The sequence below is a fragment of the Salmo salar genome, chromosome ssa14 (assembly GCF_905237065.1).
Source record: "Salmo salar chromosome ssa14, Ssal_v3.1, whole genome shotgun sequence".
Taxonomy (NCBI): Eukaryota; Metazoa; Chordata; class Actinopteri; order Salmoniformes; family Salmonidae; genus Salmo; species Salmo salar.
This window is the reverse complement of record NC_059455.1, coordinates 76,509,100-76,536,229: the sequence shown is the minus strand read 5'-3', so window position 1 is coordinate 76,536,229 and position 27,130 is coordinate 76,509,100. Positions and strand designations below refer to the sequence as shown.

General features: G+C 44.1%; 1 protein-coding gene across 1 annotated transcript in view; it reads left to right on the top strand.

Annotated features, from left to right (window-relative positions):
* LOC106570313 (thrombospondin type-1 domain-containing protein 7A) overlaps nt 1-27,130 on the top strand; it is a 195,116-nt gene that overhangs the window by 84,352 nt on the left and 83,634 nt on the right. Inside the window, exons 4-6 of the mRNA XM_014142501.2 lie at nt 9,506-9,684; nt 16,418-16,573; nt 23,959-24,162. Coding sequence (XP_013997976.2) covers nt 9,506-9,684; nt 16,418-16,573; nt 23,959-24,162 — 539 coding nt within the window. The remainder of the gene's footprint in view (nt 1-9,505; nt 9,685-16,417; nt 16,574-23,958; nt 24,163-27,130) is intronic.

Below are 27,130 nucleotides of genomic sequence, written 5' to 3'. Positions count from 1 at the left end.
AATTAAGGGAGCTACATGAGGCCGAGAGGCATCCCACAAAAAAGTTTTTTGGGGGGGCACATGGGGAGTTTGGCAGAGTCAGAGTGGAGACCTGAGCCAACTCCCCGTGCTTATTATGGGGAGCGACGGATCAAGCAAGCACCTTGTTACGCAGAAATGCGCACGGTGTCGCCCATACGCACGCACAGTCCGGTGCGGCCAATAAGGGCTCCGCAGCATTGCCGGGCAAGAGTTGGTCAGCAGCCAGGAGTGTGCCGGCACAAAGGATCTGGTCTCCAGTGCGTCTCCTCGGCCCAGTTTACCTTGCGCCTGCTCTACGCACGGTAGCCCTCATTCCCCAGCACAGCCCAGTTTGCCCTGTGCCAGCGCTCTGCCCGTGCCGGGCTACAGTGACCATCCAGCCAGGACGGGTTGTGCAGGCCGTGCGCTCCAGACCTCCAGTGCGCCTCCAAGACCCAGTATACTCTGTGCCTGCTCCGCACACTCTACCTCCAGTGCGCCACCATAGCCCGGTAAGGCCGGTGCCTGCTGTGAGCACGCGGTCCGAAGTACGTCTCCCCAGTCTGGTGAGACCAGTTCCAGCGCCCCGAAGGAAGCCTCTAATGATGGTCAATGGTCCGACGTCTCCAGCAATAATCCATGGCATGAAGCCTCCAGTGATGATCCATGGCCCGGAGCCTGTAGTGTTAATCCAGGGCATGAAGCCTCCAGTGATGATCCATGGCCCGGAACTTGTAGGGATGATCCATGGCACGAAGCCTCCAGTGATAACCCATGGCCCGGAGCCTCCAGTGATGATCCAGGGCACAAAGCCTCCAGTGATTATCCATGATGCGGAACCAGTAGTGATGACCCATGGCACGGAGCCTGCAGCGAAGGTCCCCAGTCCGGAACCTACAGAGACGCTCTTCAGCCCGGAGCCTCCAGCGACGCTCCTCAGCCCTGAGCCTCCAGCGACGCTCCTCAGTCCTGAGCCTCCAGCGACGCTCCTCAGCCCGGAGTCTCCAGCGACGCTCCTCAGCCCGGAGTCTCCAGCGACGCTCCTCAGCCCGGAGTCTTCTGAAGGGGAGCTACGCCCAGAGCCAGAGCCACCTCCGTAGTGGGAGGATTGGGAAGGTGGGGTGTAGCACAGGGACCGTCGTTGACGGTGGCCACCCTCCCTTCCCTCCCTTTAAGTTTGGGGTTGTTTTTGTGGGGTTTTCATTTTGAGGTGCATTCGGGGTCTGCACCTTTGGGGGTGTCACGTCCTGACCAGTAAAAGGGGTTATTTGTCATTGTAGTTTGGTCAGGGCGTCGCAGGGGGTGTTTGTTTTGTGTGTTTCGGTGTTTTTGGTTTAGGTTCTATGTTTTCTATTTCTATGTTTATATCTAGTTTTCTATTTCTATGTTGGGTTTTTGGCAATGACCTCCAATTAGAGGCAGCTGGTTGTCGTTGTCTCTAATTGGAGGCCATATTTAGTTGTGTTTGTTTCACTTGTGTTTTGGTGGGTGGTTATTTTCTGTATAGCCTGTGTGCCTTATGGAACTGTTTTTCGTTGTACGTTAATTTTGTTTAAGTGTTTTCATCAAATAAATTAAGTATGAGCACTTTACCCACTGCGCCTTGGTCCAATCCTTACGACGCCTATGACACACCTAGACATTTCCACTTCACAATAACAGCACTTACAGTTGACCAAGGCAGCTCTAGCAGGGCAGACATTTGAAGAACTGACTTGTTGGAAAGGTGGCATCCTATGACGGTGCCACGTTGAAAGTCACTGAGGCCATTCTACTGCAAATGTTTGTCTATGGAGATTGCATGGCTGTGTGCTTGATTTTATACACCTGTCAGCAACGGCTGTGGCTGTATATATAGTGTATATACAGTGCATTCGGAAAGTATTCAGACCCTTCACCTTTTCCACATTTTGTTACGTTACATCCTTATTCTAAAATTGATTAAATAAATTAAAGTTCTCATCAATCTACGCACAATACCCCATAATGACAAATTAAAACAGTTTTTTGATTAAAAAAAATAGAAATACCTTATTTGCATAAGTATTCAGACCCTTTGCTACAGTATGAGACTCGAAATTGAGCTCGGGTGCATCCTGTTTCCATTGATAATTTTGAGATGTTTCTACAACTTTATTGGAGTCCACCTGTGGTAAATTTATTTGATTGGACATGATTTGGAAAGGTACACACCTGTCTATATTAGGTCCCACAGTTGACAGTGCATGTCAGAGCAAAAACCAAGCCATGAGGTTGAAGGAATTATCCGTGGAGCTCCGAGACAGGATTGTGTCGAGGCACAGCTCTTGGGAAGGGTACCAAAAAAGGTCTGAAAGCATTGAAGGTCCCCAAGAACACTGTGGCCTCCATCATTGTTAAATGAAAGAAGTTTAGGACCAGCAAGACTCTTTCTAGAGCTGGCCGCCCGTCCAAACTGAGAAATCGGGGGAAAAGGGCCTTGGTCAAGGAGGTCACTAAGAACCCGATGGTCACTCTGACAGTGCTCCAGAGTTCCTCTGTGTAGATGGGAGAATGTTCCAGAAGGACAACCATCTCTGCAGCACTCCACCAATCAGGCCTTTATGGAGGAGTGGACAGACAGAAGCCACTTCTCAGTAAAAGGCACATGACAACCCGCTTTGCGTTTGCCAAAAGGCACCTAAAGGACTCTCAGACAAATGGAAAAAAGATTCTCTGGTCTGATAATACCAAGATGGAACTCTTTGGCCTGAATGCCAAGCGTCACATCTGGAGGAAAACTGGCACCATCCCTACGGTGAAGTATGGTGGTTTGCTGCATCATGCTGTGGGGATGTTTTTCAGTGGCAGGGCCTGGGAGACTAGTCAGGATTGAGGGAAAAAATAAACGGAGCAAAGTACAGAGAGATCCTTGATGAAAACATGCTCCAGAGCACTCAGGGCCTCAGACTGGGGCGAAGGTTCACCTTCCAACAGGACATCGACCCTAAGCACACAGCCAATACAACACAAGAGTTGCTTTGGGACAAGTCTCTGAATGTCCTTGAGTGGCCCAGCCAGAGCCCAGACTTGAACCTGATCGAACATCTCTGGAGAAACCTGAAAATAGCTGTGTAGCAACGCTCCCCATCCAACCTGACAGAACTTGAGAGGATCTGCAGAGAAGAATGGGAGCAACTCTCCAAATACAGGTGTGCCAAGCTTGTAGCGTCATACCCAAGAAGACTCAAGTCTGTAATAGCTGCCAAAGGTGCTTCAACAGTACTGAGTAAAGGGTCAGAATACTTATGTAAATGTGATATTTCTGTTTTTTATTTTGAATACATTTGCAAAAATGTATAAGAAACTGGTTTTGCTTTGCCATTAGGTATTGTGGTATTGTGTGTAGATCGATGAGTGAAAAAACAATTTTATCCATTTTAGAATAAGGCTGTAACAAAATGTGGAAAAAGTGAAGAGGTCTGAATACTTTCTGAATGCACTGTATATATCATAGGCTATTAAATGCATTTTTCAGTGGCACACTGACTCACCTAATGATGAAGACGAAGTCATAGGCTACTCACAGTGATAGGCCATCACCACAACGAGGGCCTGGGCTATCTCAAGATGAGCTACTTTGAAAAACAGTGCTGCTGTTCACTAAAATTTGGGAGTTGTTGAGAATATTTTTTTATATTGGTTCTACAGATTAGTCTTCTCTTCTTAGCAGTAGGCATTTGCTTTACAAACAGTACATTTTTCCTGCGATTGTATTTAAAAATATATAAAAGGCAAACCTCCAGCCGCAACCAACCATAGAAATATAATCTATAGATGGCAGTTACCATTCAAGTCAGGAGCGGCAGCTATTTCTAGTGTACCAATGAGTTTAACAGTCAAATTGCCTGGGTAAGAGGTTCCAAAACCCTTCTATAGATTATATGTCTATGGCCACAATGCGACAAGCTGTATATTTGGTGCGCATGCTGCCCAAGTGGCTGCCTTCCCGACTGTAGGCATACCGGTAACTACCAAAATAAAGGAAACACTTCAGTAAATGAGGGGTACAAAGTATATGTTATGGTGTGTGGTGCATTTTCCTGGCATGGTTTAGGTCCACTAGTAGAATCTATGCCAAGCTGTTCTGGCAGCTCGTGGTGGCCTAATGCCCTTTTAAGACACTTTATTGGGGTGTTTCCTTTATTTTGGCAGTTACACGTGTGTGCTTGTGATAAAACATAATCCACAGTTATTTTTTAGAAACTATTGAACCTCTGTGGCTAAATTATGCTCTCTGGTATATTTCTAACATTGAGAGCAGGCTCCTGTGGTTGGATTTGTTTTTTTGCCTCTGGGGCCCCCTACACCCTGACTCACACAATAGACCAGTCATATTTTTTTATTATGCAGTTTATTTTTATATTTTTATTAATCATTTACCCAATCAAGGCAGAGCCCCCAACCTCCTCTTCCCATCTGACGATTAGCAAATCAGCTGCAGGCTGTCTGCACTCATTTTACATTTTAGTCATTTAGCAGATGCTCTTATCCAGAGCAACTTACAGTAGTGAGTTCATACATTTCATTTCATGCATTTTATTTATTTATTTGTTTGTTTATTTATTTTTGTACTGGCCCCCCGAGGGAATCGAACCCAGAATCCTGGCATTGCACACACCATGCTCTACCAACTGAGCCACAGGGACCATAGAGATCATGCTCGTGATATCGGGCTCATGAGTCCTTTTGTGGTTGACGGTTGCAGTAATAAAAATACAAAATATATACTACATATAACATATACTGTATATATTATAATTTTTTGTTATTTATTTTATGTCTTTTTTTGCTGCCTGTTGGGCACCCCATGGGCCTGGGCCAAGGGGCTTCAGCCCCAGTAAGCCCCTGCATTAAACCGGCCCTGGAGACACCCCATTCATGAATATGGAGCCCTTTCATTGGTGGTGACCTCAAATAAATTCCATTATCGCCACAGACATCGAGGCAGGGCAGCCATTTTGTGACCCCAGGTGGATTTGAACTGAAAAGCAATCCCTAACGTTCTTACCGAAGCACAATATGGCAGTCAGAAGGGAGGTGTACTCCCACGGACCAGAGCTAGGCTAGCTTTCTAGTACAGAGGCTTGTGAGACAGGGTCAATTCTTAACAAAATAGCTTTTATGGACTATAAAGTAACAGCATAAATTATCTCTTCAAGAATCAAACTTAAATGTTCATCAAATAAAACGTGCAAACAGAGCTCCCTCAGTCCTCTCCTCTGTAGTGAGGGATACCTGATCCTGATATATGTAGTGGCTGATTGAGTAGCCGGTCACACCCTTAACAAGTCTATTGAAGTGAAGTCAACTGTGCCTGTGTTCATTTTCAAGCCAGCGGCTTGTTCCAGGCTGACTGCATGGCTTGTGGTGCTGGTGAGGGTGTGGACTTTTAGTGGCTACCCCTCACTGTGCCACACACACGAAGGCACCTTTCAAGTTCCCTTGAAGCAGATCCCAGAGCTATCTATGAATTCAGCGCTGAGCGCTAATCTGCGTTAATAGATTGCCCTTTGCGGTATGATCTCTTTCAATTTAACGCTGCTGAATCCTTCCACTGAGGTTCACTTGGGGGACATTCAAAATGAATTCTGGATTGTGAGGCGCATTGTGAATATATGTTAAAGGTCAACTGCATAGACAACTTCTTTAAAAGAGACTTTCTAGTAGATGCACATTGCGTTATGTCCATTGACCACACTCAAATGCATGCTAATGTTGTTTACTTACCGAAAAGCCATTCTGCCAACTTCTCGCTGAAAATAACAAAAATAAAGATGGCAATTAGGGTTTCGTTCCAAATTAGTGCACTACCCATTGGGCTCTGGTAAATAGTAGGGCGCTATAAAGGGAATATGGTGCCATTTGGAATGAGTTTTAGCTTGTGCTGCGTCATGATTTATTCATTGTAGAGAATTAGAGTAACGCAACATTTACTACAATGTTTTGTACTCTAGTTGTAATCTAACAGGCATTTGTACTTGTACTACCGCAGGCTAACTCCCTTGTGGTAGGCTAAACTCTTTTAAAGAAAGAAATAGAGCACAATAAGATGAAAAAGAGAAGATAAACTTAGGCTACATTTACAAACAAAATACCTCAACAGCGTTCAAACCAATTCAACCAAAAAAGATGTCCATTAATTATAATCCACATAATAATTCACATTTTCTGTTGCTGCAGGATTATTTTCCTACTGTAGCAGACTGGCTCAAATTAAGAGCCTACATCTGTACATAATGCATTTGATACAGTCAATCAAAGATGCTATCAAATTAAATGATGCTTAATAATAAGCTGTGACCTTGCAGGACACTCAGGATCAATCTGGAGGGTAATTCATTCACATCAGGAATACAAGACTGCTAATATTCATGCAGCTGTACACTTTCTCTACTAGCCACTCATACTCACTTACCATATCTCCCTCCGTCATCTTCCTTTATGAGGACCACAATGGGAATGGTTGCATCAGAAATGGCACTCCAATTCCTATATGTAGTTGCACAGCTTTTTGTTGTTGACACATAGGGAAGTAGTGCAATAGGGAACAGTCTGGCATTTGGGATGCAAACTATGCCTACAGTGAATCAATGAAATGTATTTATAAAGCCCTTTTCATATAAACAAAAACCCAGCCTAAAACCCCAAAGAGCAAGCAATGCAGATGAAAAAGCACAGTGCATAGGAAAAACTTGCTAGAAAGACAGGAACCTAGAAAGAAACGAAGAGAGGAACCAGGCTCTGAGGGGTGGCCAGTCCTCTTCTGGCTGTGCCGGGTGGAGATTATAAGAGTACATGGCCATTAAGGCCAGATCGTTTTTCAAGGTGTTCAAACGTTCATAGATGACCAGCAGGGTCAAATAATAATCACGGTGGTTGTAGAGGGTACAACAGGAGTAAATGTCAGCCGAGCATTCAGAGGTTGAGACAGCAGGTGTGGTAGAGAGAGAGAGATTACACAGATCCACAAAGAATTCAAAAACAAACCAGATTTTGATTAACTCTATTGGGTGAAATACCACAGTGTGACATCACAGCAGCAAGATTTGTGACCTGTTGCCACAAGAAAAGGGCAGCCAGTGAAGAACAAACACCATTGTAAATACCACCCATATTTATGTTTATTTATTTCCCCTTTTGTACTTAACTATTTGCACATAATATGACATTTGAAATGTTTTTATTCTTTTGGAACTTTTGTGAGTGGCGGGGGGGGGGTGACACCTACTGAAGAGATGAGTCTTCAGTAAAGACTTAAAGGTCGAGACCGATTCTGGGCCTATCACATGGATAGGCAGACCATTACATAAAAATTGAGCTCTATAGGAGAAAGCCCTGCCTCCAGCTGTTTGCTTAGACATTCTAGGGACAATAAGGAGGCCTTGGTCTTGTAACCGTAGTGTATGTGTAGGCAGTGGTGTAAAAATAAGTCGTTTTTGGGGTATCTGTACTTTACTTCACTAGGTATATTTTTTACAACTTTTACTTCACTTCATTCCTAAAGAAAATGATCAAATTTTTTCTTCATACATTTTCCCTGACACCCAAAAGTACTTGTTACATTTTGAATGCTTAGCAGGACAGGAAAATGGTCGTATTCACACACATCAAGAGAACATCCCTGGTCATCCCTACTGCCTTTTATCTGGCAGACTCACTAAACACAAATGCTTTGTAGGTTAGCAGTAAAACCTTGAAATCAGCCTTAGCCTTAACAGTAAGCCAGTGTCGAGAGGCTAACACCGGAGTAATATGATCAAATGTTTTGGTTCTAGTCAACATTCTAGCAGCCATATTTAGCACTAACTGAAGTTTATTTAGTACTTTATCCAGGTAGCCGGAGAGTGCCTTCAGATAGTATTAATACCCCTTGACATATTTTTTGTTCATCCATCTACACACAATACCTCGTAATGACAAAGTGAAAACATGTTTTTAGAAATGTTGGTACATGAATTGAAAATTATATACATAAATATCACATTTACATAAGTATTCACACCCCTGAGTCAATACATGTTAGAATCACCATTTGCAGCAAATTCAGCTATGAATCTTTCTGGGTAAGTCTCTGAGAGCTTTCCACACCTAGATTGTGCAACATTTGCCTATTATTCTTTTCAAAATTCTTCAAGCTCTGTCAAATTCGATGTTGATCATTGCCCCGCAACCGTTTTCAAGTCTTGCCATAGATTTTCAAGTAGATTTAAGTCAAAACTGTTACTTGGCCACATATTCACTGACTTCTTGGTAAGAAACTCCAGTGTAGATTTGGCCTTGTGTTTTAGGTTATTGTCTTGCTGAAAGGGGAAAGTATTCCTGTAGGATTTTGCCTGTGCTGAGCTCCATTCTGTTTCTTTTTTATCTTGAAAAACTCCCCAGTCCTTAATGGTTACAAACATACCCAAAACATGATGCAGCCACCACTGTGCTTGAAAATATGGAGCGTGGTACTCATTAATGTGTTGTATTGGATTTGCCCCAAACATAACACTTTGTATTCAGGACAAAAAGTTAATTGCTTTCCCACATTTTTGCACTATTACTTTAGTGCCTTGTTGGAAACAGAATACATGTTTTGGAATATTTTTGTGCTGTACCGGCTTCCTTCTTTTCACTCTGTCAATTAGGTTAGTATTGTGGAGTAACTACAATGTTGTTGATCCATCCTCAGTTTTCTCCTATCACAGCCATTATACTCTGTAAGTGTTTTAAAGTCACCATTCGCCTCATGGTGAAATCCCTGAGCGGATTCCTTCCTCTCCGGCAACTGAGTTACAAAGGACGCCTGTATCTTTGTAGTGACTGTATGTACAGTATTGATACACCATCCAAAGTGTCATTGATTACTTCACCATGCTCAAAGGGATATTCAATGTCTGTTTTTTACCTATCTACCAATAGGTGCCCTTCTTCGCAAAGCTTTGGAAAACCTCCCTGGTCTTTGTGGTTGAATCTGTGTTTGAAATTCACTGCTCGACTGAGGGACCTTACAGATTAATTGTATGTGTGGGGAAAGATACAGTAAGAGGTAGTCATTTAAAAATCATGTTATACACTATTATTGCACACAGAGTGAGTCAATTCAATTTATTATGTGACTTGTTAAGACGCTTATCCCCTAAAAGCAAACCTTTATTCCTGAACTTATTTAGGCTTGCCATAACAAAGGGGTTGAATACTTATTGACTCAAGATATTTCAGCTTTTCATTTTTTATTACGTTGTAAAATGCTCTAAAAGCATCATTCCACTTTGACATTATGGGGTATTGTGTGTAGGCCAGTGACCAAAAATCTAAATGTAATCCATTTTAAATTCAGGCTGTAAGACAACAAGATGTGGAAAAAGTAAAGGGGTGTGAATACTTTTGGAAGCTACTGTAATTGTGGCATCCTTGATGATGTAATTAATGTATATATTCTTTCCAATCTATGTTATGTAAAAAAAAAATGAAAATTGAATCAAATCATTCTCCTCTGCAGGTACAACTGGAAGACAACAGAGTGGACAGAGTGCAGGGTGGATATGTTGCTAAGCCAACAGGACCGTCGTCGTGGTAACCTAACTGGGCTGTGCGGGGGCGGAGTCCAGAACCATGAGGTGTACTGCGTCCAGGCAACCAGCGCCGACCCTGCCTCAAGCTCTCTCAATAGCAAAGAAGGTAACCTGACCAGCATGCAACTGTCCTTTATCCCCAATGTGTAATCTTTCTCCCATTCTGATAACTCATGCCCTTCTCCCATACTAGGTCATCTCTCTCACCAGTCGTGTGTCTATAGAAAGCCCATATCCGTTGTGTCCCCTTTTTTCCCTCCCATACTGATGCCTTGTCACATTGTACAGATCTCTTCCACCTCGTGCACTGGAGACTGAGCACTCATGCCCTTACGCAATAGTGAGAAATTCAATGGGATACCCTTGCCAGCCAAAATTCATGCACTAACGGTGCAGAAGTGTAGAGAATAGGAATGGGATCGAAGAATGTATTTCCTCATCCGGGGATTTTTGGAGATCCTAGAAGCCTTGCACTACTCAAAATTGGTGCATCCCTTCTGAAGACAATTCTCTAAAAACAATGGTACCCCATGTGAGAACAGTTCCTGACAGGGGTGATAGTAGATATCATTGGACGCATCCGAAGTGGCACCATATTCCCAATATAGTCCACTACTTTTTACCAGGGCCCATACTTAGAGACATTTTTTTTGCACACATACTCCCACACACACGAACGTCACACACACACCTCATACACACACACACAACCTCATACACACACACACAACCTCATACACACACACACACACACACACACACACACACACACACACACACACACACACACACACACACACACACACACACACACACACACACACACACACACACACACCTCATACATACACAGACTCCTGCACTCACATAAACACTCATACAGAAGCATACTCCCATACTCACAAACACATGCACATACACACAGAGATGATATGGAGCCTGTATATAGAGACTTTGTATATAGAGACCTTAAACACTGGACACTTCCTGTTCCTTTCATACTGTTTTTCACACTGTGTATTCATATTGTGTATTCTCCAAATAGCTCATTATAATAGCTCTACTACTGTACATTGCATTTTAGTGACACTGTTTATACCCACTGCATATTTATCTGCCTGATTCTCAACATAGCTCACTGTAATATATCTACTGCTGTACATATCATTACTAGTATATCCTATTGGTGTATATACACATAGATTGCATTTGGATTACTGATACAGTGTTATTCGGATTGTTAATTGCATTTGGATTACTGATACAGTGTTATTTGGATTGTTAATTGCATTTGGATTACTGATACAGTGTTATTCGGATTGTTAATTGCGTTTGGATTACTGATACAGTGTTATTCGGATTGTTAATTGCATTTGGATTACTGATACAGTGTTATTTGGATTGTTAATTGCATTTGGATTACTGATACAGTGTTATTCGGATTGTTAATTGCATTTGGATTACTGATACAGTGTTATTCGGATTGTTAATTGCGTTTGGATTACTGATACAGTGTTATTCGGATTGTTAATTGCGTTTGGATTACTGATACAGTGTTATTCGGATTGTTAATTGCATTTGGATTACTGATACAGTGTTATTCGGATTGTTAATTGCGTTTGGATTACTGATACAGTGTTATTCGGATTGTTAATTGCGTTTGGATTACTGATACAGTGTTATTTGGATTGTTAATTGCGTTTGGATTACTGATACAGTGTTATTTGGATTGTTAATTGCATTTGGATTACTGATACAGTGTTATTCGGATTGTTAATTGCGTTTGGATTACTGATACAGTGTTATTCGGATTGTTAATTGCATTTGTTATGACGTTTCTTGATTTCTTGTTTTTAGTTTTTTGCTTATTTGTGTACTTGTTTGATGATTACTGCACTGTTAGGAGCAATTAACACAAGCATTTTGCTGTGTCCACTATAACATTTGCTAAACTGTGTACGCGATCAATACACTTTGATTTGATTTTAAACATCACAACTGTGGTGGAAGTACATGGTTTGATACGGCCCATGTTTTGTCATAGTTTGTCAACCTAGCTCCATATCATCTCTGTAGACTGGACAGGTTGACAAGGAAATTTAGCTGGGAAGTTGTTTTTTGTATGTTTACGCCCTTTTTCTCCCCAATTTCGTGATATCCAATTGTGATCCAATTACGATCTTGTCTCATCGCTGCAACTCCCCAACGGGCTCGGAAGAGATGAAGGTTGAGTCATGCGTCCTCCGAAACATGACCCGCCAAACTGCGCTTCTTAACACCCGCCTGCTTAACCCGGAAGTCAGCTGCACCAATGTGTCAGAGGAAACACCATTCAACTGACGAATGAGCCAGCCTGCAGGCGCCCAGGCCCACCACAAGGAGTCGCTAGACTACTGCACCACTCGGGAGGCCCTCGAGCACTCAGTTCTGATTCGACTTGTGCACGCACTCAAAATCATCTCATCTTTTCCGGCTCTGCACAGGGAGGTAGAAAGAGGGGAGGAAGGAACTGAGGCAGGGAGGAGAAAGATGCACGGACGGAGAGAAGAGAGAAAGAGAAAAAGAGAGAAAGAGAGAGAGAAAGCGCGCGCGAGAGAGAGTAAAAAGTCATAGTGAAAATGAGAGAGAGAGAGAGAGCAGTGGTGTGACATGAAATATGAGTGTGGGGCACTACTTAGTCAGTGTATAAGGAAGTGACGCTGGCTGGTAGCGAGCCCATGTTTATCCAGCGCTTCCACGCTAACTCCCAGACTGTCCATCTGGTCAGGGGGCTCAACTGGCCACCGCTCACAGAAATTATTCAAATGATTCCAGCTGCTCTTAGACAGCCAGACAGAGGAGGCACTTTGCTGTACTGTTGAGGCTGTGATAGTGGTATAGTGGTATAAAGAGAAGGAAAATCATCAGACATCTAAACTGCAACTTGATAGATCTTTCAAATCTTGTGAGCGTCCTGTATTTTGAAGTGACAGAGTTATCTAGGTGACACAATTGATGGTGACAGTTGCAGAGAGAGAAAGGGAGTGAGAGAAGGATGATAGAGAGGTAGAGTGAGAGAAGGATGGATAGAGAGGTAGATTGAGAGAAGGATGGATAGAGAGGTAGAGTGAGAGAAGGATGGATAGAGAGGTAGAGTGAGAGAAGGATGGATAGAGAGGTAGAGTGAGAGAAGGATGATAGAGAGGTAGAGTGAGAGAAGGATGGATAGAGAGGTAGAGTGAGAGAAGGATGATAGAGAGGTAGAGTGAGAGAAGGATGGATAGAGAGGTAGAGTGAGAGAAGGATGGATAGAGAGGTAGAGTGAGAGAAGGATGGATAGAGAGGTAGAGTGAGAGAAGGATGGATAGAGAGATAGAGTGAGAGAAGGATGGATAGAGGTAGAGTGAGAGAAGGATGGATAGAGAGGTAGTGAGAGAAGGATGATAGAGAGGTAGAGTGAGAGAAGGATGGATAGAGAGGTAGAGTGAGAGAAGGATGGATAGAAAGGTAGAGTGAGAGAAGGATGGATAGAGAGGTAGAGTGAGAGAAGGATGGATAGAGAGGTAGAGTGAGAGAAGGATGGATAGAGAGGTAGAGTGAGAGAAGGATGATAGAGAGGTAGAGTGAGAGAAGGATGGATAGAGAGGTAGAGTGAGAGAAGGATGGATAGAGAGGTAGAGTGAGAGAAGGATGGATAGAGAGGTAGAGTGAGAGAAGGATGGATAGAGAGGTAGAGTGAGAGAAGGATGGATAGAGAGGTAGTGAGAGAAGGATGATAGAGAGGTAGAGTGAGAGAAGGATGGATAGAGAGGTAGAGTGAGAGAAGGATGGATAGAGAGGTAGTGAGAGAAGGATGATAGAGAGGTAGAGTGAGAGAAGGATGGATAGAGAGGTAGAGTGAGAGAAGGATGGATAGAGAGGTAGAGTGAGAGAAGGATGGATAGAGAGGTAGAGTGAGAGAAGGATGGATAGAGAGGTAGAGTGAGAGAAGGATGGATAGATAGGTAGAGTGAGAGAAGGATGGATAGAGAGGTAGAGTGAGAGAAGGATGGATAGAGAGGTAGAGTGAGAGGTAGGAAAGCACAGCAGCTACCGTTACACATATTTTCCTTTTAATCCTTTCCTGTCAGCTCTATGGCACAATTACAACTTCCCCATCCACTTTTGGAATTCACTTTCTCATTCTACACTCCCTTCTCTCAATTTCCTTCTCAATCATCTCTCCTGTCTTCAAAACTAAACATTACACACGTGGTACAAAACATGAAATACACAGTTCTGGGTTATTATAGGGATCAACACAGAATTAGTCTAATCTCAGGCAATATACTGCTGAGTCTATGAAGCATTGTTCACAAATCTCCATCTCAGCTGTAACAGAGCAAAATCTTCAGTCTGATTTAAACTGATGTAATCTTGTTTTTTTGCTTTCAAGGCTGATGTTTTTTGTGATTTGTGATTTGACTGAGGCTGGGTGGTGTGTGTGTGTGCATGTGCGTGCGTGTGTGTGTACAGAGCAGTGGTGTCTCTGAACTCCCTACCGCCTCTCTGCCAGATTAGTCATATAAGCTTGTTACTGTCCTGTGTTTGTACGCATTCTCAGTGGCATTTACATAGGAAAGAAGCTTTATTTGGACACAAAACTCCCCGTTTCAATCATTCTGGGGATTACAGCTGGCTTCAACAAACCTATGTTATGAATGCCAAAATGCTGATGAAATGAAGTGTGCATAAGAAGCATTGATTATCTAAACGCACGCACTCTCACACACACACGCACACATATATACACACACAGTAATATTTCTGCCAATGTAATAATATCACAGCTCATGTTTGGCTAAACAGGACAGATTTAGATATGTACTCCGTGGGGGTTCCGATATGGACAACAGGAAAAAGCAGCAGGGAGGAAGGGAGAAAGGCAGGGAGGGAGAGTTCAGGGACCCAGTGAATCTGATGTTACTGTAGTTATTGGATTTGATGGTCATCAGTTCTAGCCAGCTCTGTTCTGTTTGGTTGTAATCAATGTGGATCCTTATTAGAGCGCCCATAGAGACATTCTGTAGCTAGCAGTAGAACGGCTGGCTGTGTGATGCCATCCGGAAGTACAGTTATAGATGTTGATGGCAAGGGTTGACAGAGAGTGGAGGAGAGGGGTGAGCCGCAGGTGTCTGGCTGGGCTTGGAGGACTTAGTTTGGCCCCAGGAACCCCTCCGTGGTGTGGTGTGTAAGGCAGGGTAGAGACTAGATGAGACCATCTGGCAGGAGACAGAATGAGAGACGCATGTGGCACCACAAACCAAGGTCACCCAGCACGGAATCGTTCATTAATCAGCCCTTTGCTATTATGGAGGATGACAAAATACAGTAGCTACTTCAGTCCACACACACACACACACACACACACACACACACACACACACACACACACACACACACACACACACACACACACACACACACACACACACACACACACACACACACAATCACACACAGTAGATACTTTATATTGACTAGGAGGGAGGGGCAGAAAGGTCAATTGTCTACTAAAATAGCTATGCAGCCTGGAGGAGACGTGAACACTTGTAAAATGGCTTTGATGAAAATGGACCTGCAGACCGTGCAATTGTATTATGCGGCGTGACGAGTAAACATGTGGCGTCCTTATCATTTCCAGTCAGTATTGTTACTGCCAGATGCACGCACGCACGCACACACACACACACACACACATACACACACACACATACGACAAACACCCACACAGGTGTGACACACACACACAGGTAATATGAATGGCTGTGTTTTAAAACATTTGGCCGGTGGCATAGGTAAGCCTTCTAAAGTGGCGTAGGTAAGCCTCCATTCAAAACACTTTAAAGCACGTGTCAAACTCATGCTTTAAAGGATATGTAGCCTACTCCTCTTGATTGCTCCTATTCAGCTAACATTGTAGGAGGGATTTTATAATTACTAAAATAGACTAAAATGCTTCACAGATTGACAAAATGGATTATCACTCGACAGGCACGCACTTACACACATATTTTAAAAGACAGTATTGAAAGGACAGACCTTTGGCCAAGTGGTATCAATGTGCATGTGAATGAGTCAGACTCAGGCTTCAGTCACAGCATGGTGATGGAGTGATGGGAATGACTCATCAGAGCTGTGACCTTATAGAGACTCACCTACTGCTCATTGCTTTATCCACCGTGTGTGTGTGTGTGTGTGTGTGTGTGTGTGTGTGTGTGTGTGTGTGTGTGTGTGTGTGTGTGTGTGTGTGTGTGTGTGTGTGTGTGATTGAGCAGCACAGGGCTGAGCCTGATCTGCCCTTTGTGGATAGAAAGGGGAAAAAAGGCATTTGTTGTTTCAACTGGACTGGATTTAGAAGGATGACGAACAAATGAAAGGCCGTACTGTTTGATATTTCTTGTTTGTTGTCTTGGATTTGAGATGGCGTGAGGATAGGAATATTCATGACTATGAACATTCCTGTGGGGTTTTAGTTGGTGTGAGTTTTATCCATGACTGGTGGAACGATTCATGATTCATTTTCATCCATTAGTCTGAAGTTGTAACCCACTACCCAGATGGAGAGGGCCAGGATAAAAGTAGGTAGATCCACAGTGACAGTAATAATATAGCTCAGTATGTCCACTATATTACACTATAATCTCTAAGGTCATATCACTGTACTACTTAGATTTCTAACATCGTGTTATTGTATGTTTTCGTACTTGTAAACAGTGACCTATGCCTGGGCCTGCCCTCAACATTACCTAGTTACGCCACATCCCCTGCCCCTGCCCTGTTCTGACATCATGTCTCTGTGGATCTCTCTGTGTTTCTAGCCTCCAGGCCCGTTGATGGTGACCTGTGCCTCAGCCCGCCCCCCAACACCACCCAGCTGTGCCACATCCCATGTCCTGTGGAGTGTGACGTGTCCTCCTGGGGTGCCTGGGGACCCTGCACCTTTGAAAACTGTCTGGACACAGCTGCCAAGAAAGGTGGGTGGAACACTGCTGTAATTGCGGTTATGCCTAGGCTTTAGCTTTGTGGGCTAACACAAGTCTTGACTTCGATACCCATTCAGTCAAATAGACGGCCATCTTGAAAGTATGGCATTGGAACACCACATACTGGGTGTAACAGTAATAGCTATACTTTATTGCTCCGGGCTGGGATACAGCACCCAAAGATGTATCCATACAGCACCCAAAGACGTATCAATACAGCACCCGAAGACGTATGAATACAGCACCCAAAGACGTATGAATACAGCACCCAAAGACATATCAATACAGCACCCAAAGACGTATCAATACAGCACCCAAAGACATATCAATACAGCACCCAAAGACGTATTACTACAGCACCCAAAGACGTATGAATACAGCACCCAAAGACGTATGAATACAGCACCCAAAGACATATCAATACAGCACCCAAAGAAGTATCAATACAGCACCCAAAGACGTATTAATACAGCACCCAAAGAAGTGTCAATACAGCACCCAAAGACGTATTAATACAGCACCCAAAGAAGTATCAATACAGCACCCAAAGAAGTATCAATACAGCACCCAAAGACGTATTAATACAGCACCCAAAGACGTATTAATACAGCACCCAAAGACATATCAATACAGCACCCAAAGAAGTATCAATACAGCACCCAAAGACGTATTAATACAGCACCCAAAGAAGTGTCAATACAGCACCCAAAGAAGTATTAATACAGCACCCAAAGAAGTATCAATACAGCACCCAAAGAAGTATCAATACAGCACCCAAAGACGTATTAATACAGCACCCAAAGACGTATTAATACAGAACCCAAAGACATATCAATACAGCACCCAAAGAAGTATCAATACAGCACCCAAAGACGTATGAATACAGCACCCAAAGAAGTATCAATACAGCACCCAAAGAAGTTTCAATACAGCACCCAGAGACGTGTCAGTACAGCACCCAAAGACGTATAGTAATTAACACAAGAGGAATAAAATAACATACACAAGAATGGAGCTATATACAGGGAGTACCAGTACCATATCAATGTGGAGCTATATACAGGGAGTACCAGTACCATATCAATGTGGAGCTATATACAGGGAGTACCAGTACCAGATCAATGTGGAGCTATATACAGGGAGTACCAGTACCATATCAATGTGGAGCTATATACAGGGAGTACCAGTACCATATCAATGTGGAGCTATATACAGGGAGTACCAGTACCATATCAATGATGGAGCTATATACAGGGAGTACCAGTACCAGAATGTGGAGCTATATACAGGGAGTACCAGTACCATATCAATGTGGAGCTATATACAGGGAGTACCAGTACCATATCAATGTGGAGCTATATACAGGGAGTACCAGTACCATATCAATGTGGAACTATATACAGGGAGTACCAGTACCATATCAATGTGGAGCTATATACAGGGAGTACCAGTACCATATCAATGTGGAGCTATATACAGGGAGTACCAGTACCAGATCAATGTGGAGCTATATACAGGGAGTACCAGATCAATGTGGAGCTATATACAGGGAGTACCAGTACCATATCAATGTGGAGCTATATACAGGGAGTACCAGTACCAGATCAATGTGGAGCTATATACAGGGAGTACCAGTACCAGATCAATGTGGAGCTATATACAGGGAGTACCCATACCAGATCAATGTGGAACTATATACAGGGAGTACCAGTACCAGATCAATGTGGAGCTATATACAGGGAGTACCAGTACCATATCAATGTGGAGCTATATACAGGGAGTACCAGTACCAGATCAATGTGGAGCTATATACAGGGAGTACCAGTACCATATCAATGTGGAGCTATATACAGGGAGTACCAGTATCATATCAATGTGGAGTTATATACAGGGAGTACCAGTACCAGATCAATGTGGAGCTATATACAGGGAGTACCCGTACCAGATCAATGTGGAACTATATACAGGGAGTACCAGTACCAGATCAATGTGGAGCTATATACAGGGAGTACCAGTACCAGATCAATATGCAGAGGTATTTGAGGTAGATATGTACATGAAGGCAGGGTAAAGTGACTAGGTATCAGGATAGATAATAATAAGGTATTTGAGATAGATATGTACATGATGGCAGGGTAAAGTGACTAGGCATCAGGATAGATAATAATAAGGTATTTGAGATAGATATGTACATGAAGGCAGGGTAAAGTGACTAGGCATCAGGATAGACAATAATAAGGTATTTGAGATAGATATGTACATGAAGGCAGGGTAAAATGACTAGGCATCAGGATAGATAATAATAAGGTATTTGAGATAGATATGTACATGAAGGCAGGGTAAAGTGACTAGGCATCAGGATAGATAATAATAAGGTATTTGAGGTAGATATGTACATGAAGGCAGGGTAAAGTGACTAGGCATCAGGATAGATAATAATAAGGTATTTGAGATAGATATGTACATGAAGGCAGGGTAAAGTGACTAGGCATCAGGATAGATAATAATAAGGTATTTGAGATAGATATGTACATGAAGGCAGGGTAAAGTGACTAGGCATCAGGATAGATAATAATAAGGTATTTGAGGTAGATATGTACATGAAGGCAGGGTAAAGTGACTAGGCATCAGGATAGATAATAATAAGGTATTTGAGGTAGATATGTACCTGAAGGCAGGGTAAAGTGACTAGGCATCAGGATAGATAATAATAAGGTATTTGAGGTAGATATGTACATGAAGGCAGGGTAAAGTGACTAGGCATCAGGATAGATAATAATAAGAGTAAAATAAAGAACATAGTATCAGCAGCAAATTATGAGTGTAAAAGTGTGTGAGTGTGAGTGAGAGTATGCGTGTATGTACAGTATGTGTGTTTGTGTTGTGTCGGTATGTGTTTGTGTGTTGACAGTTAGTGCATTCGTCTAAAGATAGCTAGGTGGGACAACCACATCAGTATCACAGGCATAGTAGTTAACTTTTCCTCAATAAAGTAGCTATCAGCAAAGTCAGAGCTTTAAAAGGTCAAGTGCAAGTGTTGGTTCAGTTTTTTATTTTTAGGTGGGGGGTATTTAAGATACTCTTTGAAGAGGTAGGGTTTCAGGTGCATTCGGAAGATGGGCAAGGACTCTGTTATCCTAGCTTTAGGGGAAAGCTGGTTCCACCATTGGGGTGCCAAGACAGAGAAGAGCTTGGACTGGGCTGAGCGGGAGCTGGTCTCCGGTAGGGGTTGGAGGGCCAAGAGACCAAAGGTGGCAGAACATAGTGCTCGGGTTGGTAGGGAGGGGCAATTCCTCTTGCTGCTCCGTAGGCAAGCATCATGGTCTTGTAGTGGATGTGAGCTTTGACTGGTAGCCAGTGGAGTGTGCGGAGGAGTGAGGTGACTTGGGAAGGTTGAAAACCAGGCGGGCTGCAGCATTCTGGATAAGTTGCAGGCGTTTGATGGCACCAGCGAGGAGCCCAGCCAACAGCGAGCTGCAGTAGTCCAGACCGGATATTACAAGGGAAAGGAGAAAACTGGTTGAGTGTCATCCGCATAGTGATGATAGGAGAGAGCATGTGAGGATATGATGGAGCCGAGTGATTTGGTGTATAGAGAGAAGAGGAGAGGGCCTAGAACCAAGCCCTGGGGGACACCAGTAGTGAAAGTATGTGGTCCAGACACAGATCCTCTCTACGTCACCTGGTAGGAGCAGCCTGCCAGGTAGGATGCAATCCAAGAGTGTGCAGAGCCTAAGACGCCCAGCCCTGAGAGGGTGGAGAGGAGGAGGTTCACGGTGTCAAAGGCAGCGGATAGATCTAAGATTGTGTAATCAGAGGAGTGAGAGGCAGCTTTGGCAGTGCGGAGAGCCTCCGTGACACAGAGAAGAGCAGTCTCAGTTGAGTGACCAGTCTTGAAGCCTGACTGGTTAGGGTCAAGAAGATAATTCTGAGAGAGATAACGAGAGAGTTGATCAGAGACAGCTTGTTCAAGTGTTTTAGAAATAAAAGAAAGAAGGTATACAGGTCTATAGTTTTTGACATCAGATGAGTCCTGTGTTGGTTTCTTGAGGAGGGCCAGTTTGAAGTCAGAGGGGACGCAGCGAGTGGTCAGGGATGAGTTGATGAGGGATGTGAAAAGGTCTCCAGAGATGGTTTGGAGAAGGGAGGAGGGGATGGGGTTGAGTGGGCAGGGTGTCCGGCGTATGTAGTGAATGTTTGAGGCTTTTGTGTTGGTGTAACAGTGTAGTGTGTGTGAGTGAGTGTGTATGTGGTTTGTATGTATAGTCTAGTGAGTGTGCGTAAGGTTAGTGCAAGATAGAGTCAGTACAGACAGTTTGGGTACCGTTAATTGACTATATAGCAGTCTGGATATTTAGCAGTCTTATGGTTTGGGGGTAGAAGCTGTCTCGGAGCCTGTTGGTCCGAGATCTGATGCTCCGGTACCATTTGCCAACAGTCTATGGCTTGGGTGGCTTGAGTCTTTGCCAATTTTTCGGACCTTCCCCTGACACCGCCTGGTATAGAGGTTCTGGATGGCAGGGAGCTCGGCCCCAGTGATGTACCCTCTGTAGTGCCTTGCGGTCGGATGCCAAGCAGTTACCATACAAGGCACTGATGCAGCCAGTCAAGATGCTCTCGATGGTGCAGCTGTATAACTTTTTGAGTATCTCAGGGCCCATGCCAAATCTTTTCAGCCTCCTGAGAGGGAAGAGGCGCTGCCATGCCCTCTTCACGACTGTGTGGGTGTGGATGGACCATATTAAGTTCTTAGTGATGTGGACGCCAAGGACTCACAGTCACACACAGATACACATACATGCTGGCTGGCTCAGCCCTTAATTATTGCTGGTACAGGAACAGAACAGCGGCAGCAGCAATCTCTTAGCACCAGCCCCCTTCATCACCTCCACCATGGTGACTAATGCATATTGACTCTACCCTAATGAAGCATCTCAAATGGAAGGGACACCGAGAAATTGTCCCCCATGCATCTTAAAGATTGATTCACTCGCGTCTCTCTCTCTTTCTCTATCTCTCTCTCTCTCGCTCTCTCTCTCTCTCTCGCTCTCTCTTTCTTTTTCTCTGTGTCTCACACTACTGTACAGTATGTCATACAGCACACACAACCTTGACTGGAGTGTGTGTGTGTCCGTACCCGTCTGTGTGTGTGTACACCCTGGCTCTCATTAGCCGAGAGAAGCAGACTCTCAGACCATCCTCTGGGCATTTCCTATTTTTATCCCTGTGACAACGAGCTCTATGCAGCATCAACATGCCCTGATCTCCCAGTATTAGTTCAATCAATGTTTGTCACTTTTTGTGTTGGCTGTCCAAATGGACTGTCTGCATACACACACTGTGATAGTGTCTATCAACCAATATTTTATGGATTCTAGTAACATACTGCACCGTTTGTGGGAGATAGGTTTTCAAAATATTGGCTGGTTTCTTAGATACGTGTCTCAGCCGCAGCCTTTGAGATGTTGCAACACCATACTGTAGTGGAGAAGTCATTATAGCCTACCCTTTTCTCCATCAATATGTTTATCTGTGCAAAGAGTCCTCAGGCTCTGACATGGTGGAAAGGCCTCAGTCAATCTGTTCATCTTGCTGTCCTTTACTGTGGTTCGACAGACAGTAGTGATATTAAAGAAAAAACCCTGTCTGGATCCATTATCTATCCATTACCCCCTCTATTACACCCCCATCCCCTATGGCCTTCACCCATCCTAAACCATCCTCCTGTGCCCTTCTCTTCACACTCTTTCCCTCACCCCCTGTCCCTGTTAAACTAAACTATCCACCTCAGCCCTTCTCTTCACACTCTTTCCCTCACCCCCTGTCCCTGTTAAACTAAACCTTCCACCTCAGCCCTTCTCTTCACACTCTTTCCCTCACCCCCTGTCCCTGTTAAACTAAACCATCCACCTCAGCCCTTCTCTTCACACTCTTTCCCTCACCCCCTGTCCCTGTTAAACTAAACCATCCACCTCAGCCCTTCTCTTCACACTCTTTCCCTCACCCCCTGTCCCTGTTAAACTAAACCTTCCACCTCAGCCCTGACATCGGACAACACACCTCCATCCTCCAGCTGACCCTCCTGATTAAATAGAGGGTTCGGGAAGAAAAGGACCGAATCCAAAATAATCTGAGGAAATATAGCCATCATCCACCTGAGTCCTCCAGTTCTGCTGGCTCCCCCATTGTCCTCCTCTTTTATCAGGCTGCAGCAACAGTGGGGATTAGACCCTGGGGCTGGGGGTAAGGCGACATTGGGCTGGGCATGCAGGCGTTAACGTAACACACACATTCACGTACGCAGGCACACACATACACACACCAGCAATCACCACTTCCATGTCCTTGAGCATAGCAAGAGGAAAGCCCTCGGCCTTTGAACAGCACAAATCCCAGCCGTGTTAATGGATTGCTGCATACATTAGTATACATGAGTCACTTTGGGTAAAAGCCTGGGTTAATGAGGAGAGAATAATAATAGTCATTATGGGAAGCTGTTTCTCTAATGTATGTCATCTTCTGGGGCTTAATGGTCCTGTCGTGTTAAATAAATAAATACATAAATGTTATCATCAAAGCCAAGACACTCTGTGACGGTAGCAGAACAGAAGGAACTTTGTGTACTGAAGATAGACATTAAGTTGTGACTCCTTGAAAAACAAGTTAAGCTATCCTGAAAAGTGTTACCACAGAGGGGGAGGTTGGTGTTGAGAGAGGCCCTGAAAAGTGTTACCACAGAGGGGGAGGTTGGTGTTGAGAGAGGCCCTGAAAAGTGTTACCACAGAGGGGGAGGTTGGTGTTGAGAGAGGCCCTGAAAAGTGTTACCACAGAGGGGGAGGTTGGTGTTGAGAGAGGCCCTGAAAAGTGTTACCACAGAGGGGGAGGTTGGTGTTGAGAGAGGCCCTGAAAAGTGTTACCACAGAGGGGGAGGTTGGTGTTGAGAGAGGCCCTGAAAAGTGTTACCATAGAGGGGGAGGTTGGTGTTGAGAGAGGCCCTGAAAAGTGTTACCACAGAGGGGGAGGTTGGTGTTGAGAGAGGCCCTGAAAAGTGTTACCATAGAGGGGGAGGTTGATGTTGAGAGAGGCCCTGAAAAGTGTTACCACAGAGGGGGAGGTTGGTGTTGAGAGAGGCCCTGAAAAGTGTTACCACAGAGGGGGAGGTTGGTGTTGAGAGAGGCCCTGAAAAGTGTTACCACAGAGGGGGAGGTTGGTGTTGAGAGAGGCCCTGAAAGGTTTAACACAGGGGGACTATACTTTATTTCAATGTTATTTGGCATAGTAGAAGCAGATCATAGAATGGCATAATTATACAGCTATTTATGGTTCCATGGCAGCACCGGTATACCTATATCTGTTTTCCTGTCTTTTCCTACCAGGGTTCAAACTGAGGAAGAGGAGGATCGTCAATGAGCCCACGGGAGGAACAGGAAGCTGCCCTCACCTGGTGGAGGCCATACCATGTGACGAGCCCAGCTGCTATGATTGGCTGCTGGTGAAGCTGGATGAGTGTATCCCGGACAACGAGAGAGAGTGTGGACCAGGCACCCAGATACCACAAGTCCAGTGTGTCAACAGTGATGGTAAAGAGAGAGAGAGCGAGAGAGAGAGAGATGGGTGACATAAGTCTATTATATCGATGTGTTAATTACCGTGTAACAATGGATTTTCATGGTTTGTTCAGGGGTTGTGTTACAATACGTTTTGAGTGAATTGCGGCTCAGAGAACCATATTGTTTTGGCTTTAGCTTTACTGCCTTAAACTGTGTCTGCGGGGGCTCGGCCTTAGACAATGCCTAAGTGTGTGTGTGTGTGTGTGTGTGTGTGTGTGTGTGTGTGTGTGTGTCCAAAAGGGTAATTGCTGTTTCTGTAGCAATCTTGTTTTGTGGATATTCATTATATTTATTGTTTGTCTTGATCCTAAGATTGCACAGAGCTATGGAGGCTTGTGCGTGTGTGTGTGCGCATGCGCGTGTAAAGCTTTGTGCTAAAGCGTCTGACTGCAGCATCTGACTGCAGCCACACCAGCCACGGCGTGCTGCCTGATATCCCATGGGGCCAAGGGGCCAGGCACAAGCCACTGCTGGTCGTAATTGTGCTTGCTGAGACACACACAGAGCTGTGCTGGCACTGCCTGAGGAGGGACACACACACACACACACACACACACACACACACACACACAGGGACAGAGATAGATATACAGCACCTGCTTGTTCATGTTCTCTCCAAATGAAACTGGGCTACAGAGACAGAATGCAGTTAGCATGTGAGAGTAAATGAAGAAACAGTAACCACAGTGCTTGTTGCTTTTGGCAAGCACGGTACTATTGGCTACTTGTAGTACTGTAGACGTCCACCATTTGAAGACTGAAGAGAGCAGCTTTATTTGTTTGGTTGGTATAGTCTTAGTCTAACAGGGCACAAATTGAAATCCTTTACTTTCCTCATTCTTACTCACACACCAAATGACAACTCTACCATTGTCTCTTAAAACCTACGATTTACATTGTTTTTCTAACAGTGCCGAACCAGGATGCTAAAATCAAAGAAATGCATAACTCCTCAAACCCGTCTTCACCCAGATCGCATTATTCTCTGATCGTGTCTGACACAGAGCAAACATTTGTTATGGCATGTGTAATAGGTGCACTTTGGGAGGAGTGTAACTGATGTGTTTTTTTTGTGGTTTGGGAGGTGAGCGTTTTAGTCAGGGAAGACCGAAGGAACCTTGTGTTTTAGTCAGGGAAGACCGAAGGAACCTTGTGTTTTAGTCAGGGAAGACCGAAGGGACCTTGTGTTTCAGTCAGGGAAGACCAAAGGGACCTTGTGTTTTAGTCAGGGAAGACCGAAGGGACCTTGTGTTTTAGTCAGGGAAGACCGAAGGGACCTTGTGTTTTAGTCAGGGAAGACCGAAGGGACCTTATGTTTTAGTCAGGGAAGACCGAAGGGACCTTGTGTTTTAGTCAGGGAAGACCGAAGGGACCTTGTGTTTCAGTCAGGGAAGACCGAAGGGACCTTGTGTTTTAGTCAGGGAAGACCAAAGGGACCTTATGTTTTAGTCAGGGAAGACTGAAGGGACCTTGTGTTTTAGTCAGGGAAGACCGAAGGGACCTTGTGTTTTAGTCAGGGAAGACCGAAGGAACCTTGTGTTTCAGTCAGGGAAGACCGAAGGGACCTTGTGTTTTAGTCAGGGAAGACCGAAGGGACCTTGTGTTTTAGTCAGGAAAGACCGAAGGGACCTTGTGTTTTAGTCAGGGAAGACCGAAGGGACCTTGTGTTTTAGTCAGGGAAGACCGAAGGGACCTTGTGTTTTAGTCAGGGAAGACTGAAGGGACCTTGTGTTTTAGTCAGGGAAGACCAAAGGGACCTTGTGTTTTAGTCAGGGAAGACCGAAGGGACCTTGTGTTTTAGTCAGGGAAGACTGAAGGGACCTTGTGTTTTAGTCAGGGAAGACCGAAGGGACCTTGTGTTTTAGTCAGGGAAGACCGAAGGAACCTTGTGTTTCAGTCAGGGAAGACCGAAGGGACCTTGTGTTTTAGTCAGGGAAGACCGAAGGGACCTTGTGTTTTAGAGACACAGTTTAGTCTCATTTCAATAATTTCATTCACCCTAATTTTATTAAGTTCAGAATAATGGAGAAAATATGCATAGCTGACTTGAGAATTTAACAATGCAAAAGATTAGTAGTGTGAGTTTATTTATAGAGGAATAAAGATGTGATTCACCTGTATAGAATCCCAATTCAATATATCTGAAATAGTTCATCTTAGTTTAAGATGGTGAAATAGTCCAACAATGAATAGAAGGTAATAGAAATGAGAGATGTCCATGGCATCCCTTCTCACTCCATTGTGTTATAAGGGAAATGTGAAGAACTCAATTGTCATGCTTCAATTATGGACTGTGCGTTGTAATTGTATTTTACATCCTGGGAATTTTCTATTCTTTCTCGTTCGACTAAGATTCAGCATATGAATATAGTAATTATCCGAAGATTCCTGAACCATAGAACACTGCCCGCTAATGAGTACCCTAAGGAGGGAGGGAGTGTAAGTGTGTGTGTGTGTGTGTGTGTTGGTACTTCTCAATCAGTTCTCATATTATAAAAGTAATCAAGGTTCCCATTCACATCCGCCAGAGCCTGGTGCTGCCTGGTGCTGCCTGTACCATGCTGTTTCTGTGACGATGATTACACACAGTCCTCTTACTGTAGCCGGATGGGGACAGGCAGATTAACTACAAGCGGAAAGTAAGCCTTGGTGATTACTAGTCTAATGGTCTCGTCCTTTCTGAGGACAAGAATATCTAGATTGTATATTGAAAGATTTATGGTACACGAGGAATGCTATTTGAACTGAGAAAGGGAGATAACTTTTTACATGAAGTAGTAATATTGATGAGGTGAAACACTAATAACACTAGTCTCTCTCTTTCCCTCCTCGGCTCTTCATCCTTTCATCCCTCCCTACCGCCCTCTTCTACTCACCACTCCCTATTCCCTACCCCTTTTTAAACCCTTCCTACCTCCTTATTTTCTGAACTTTCTAT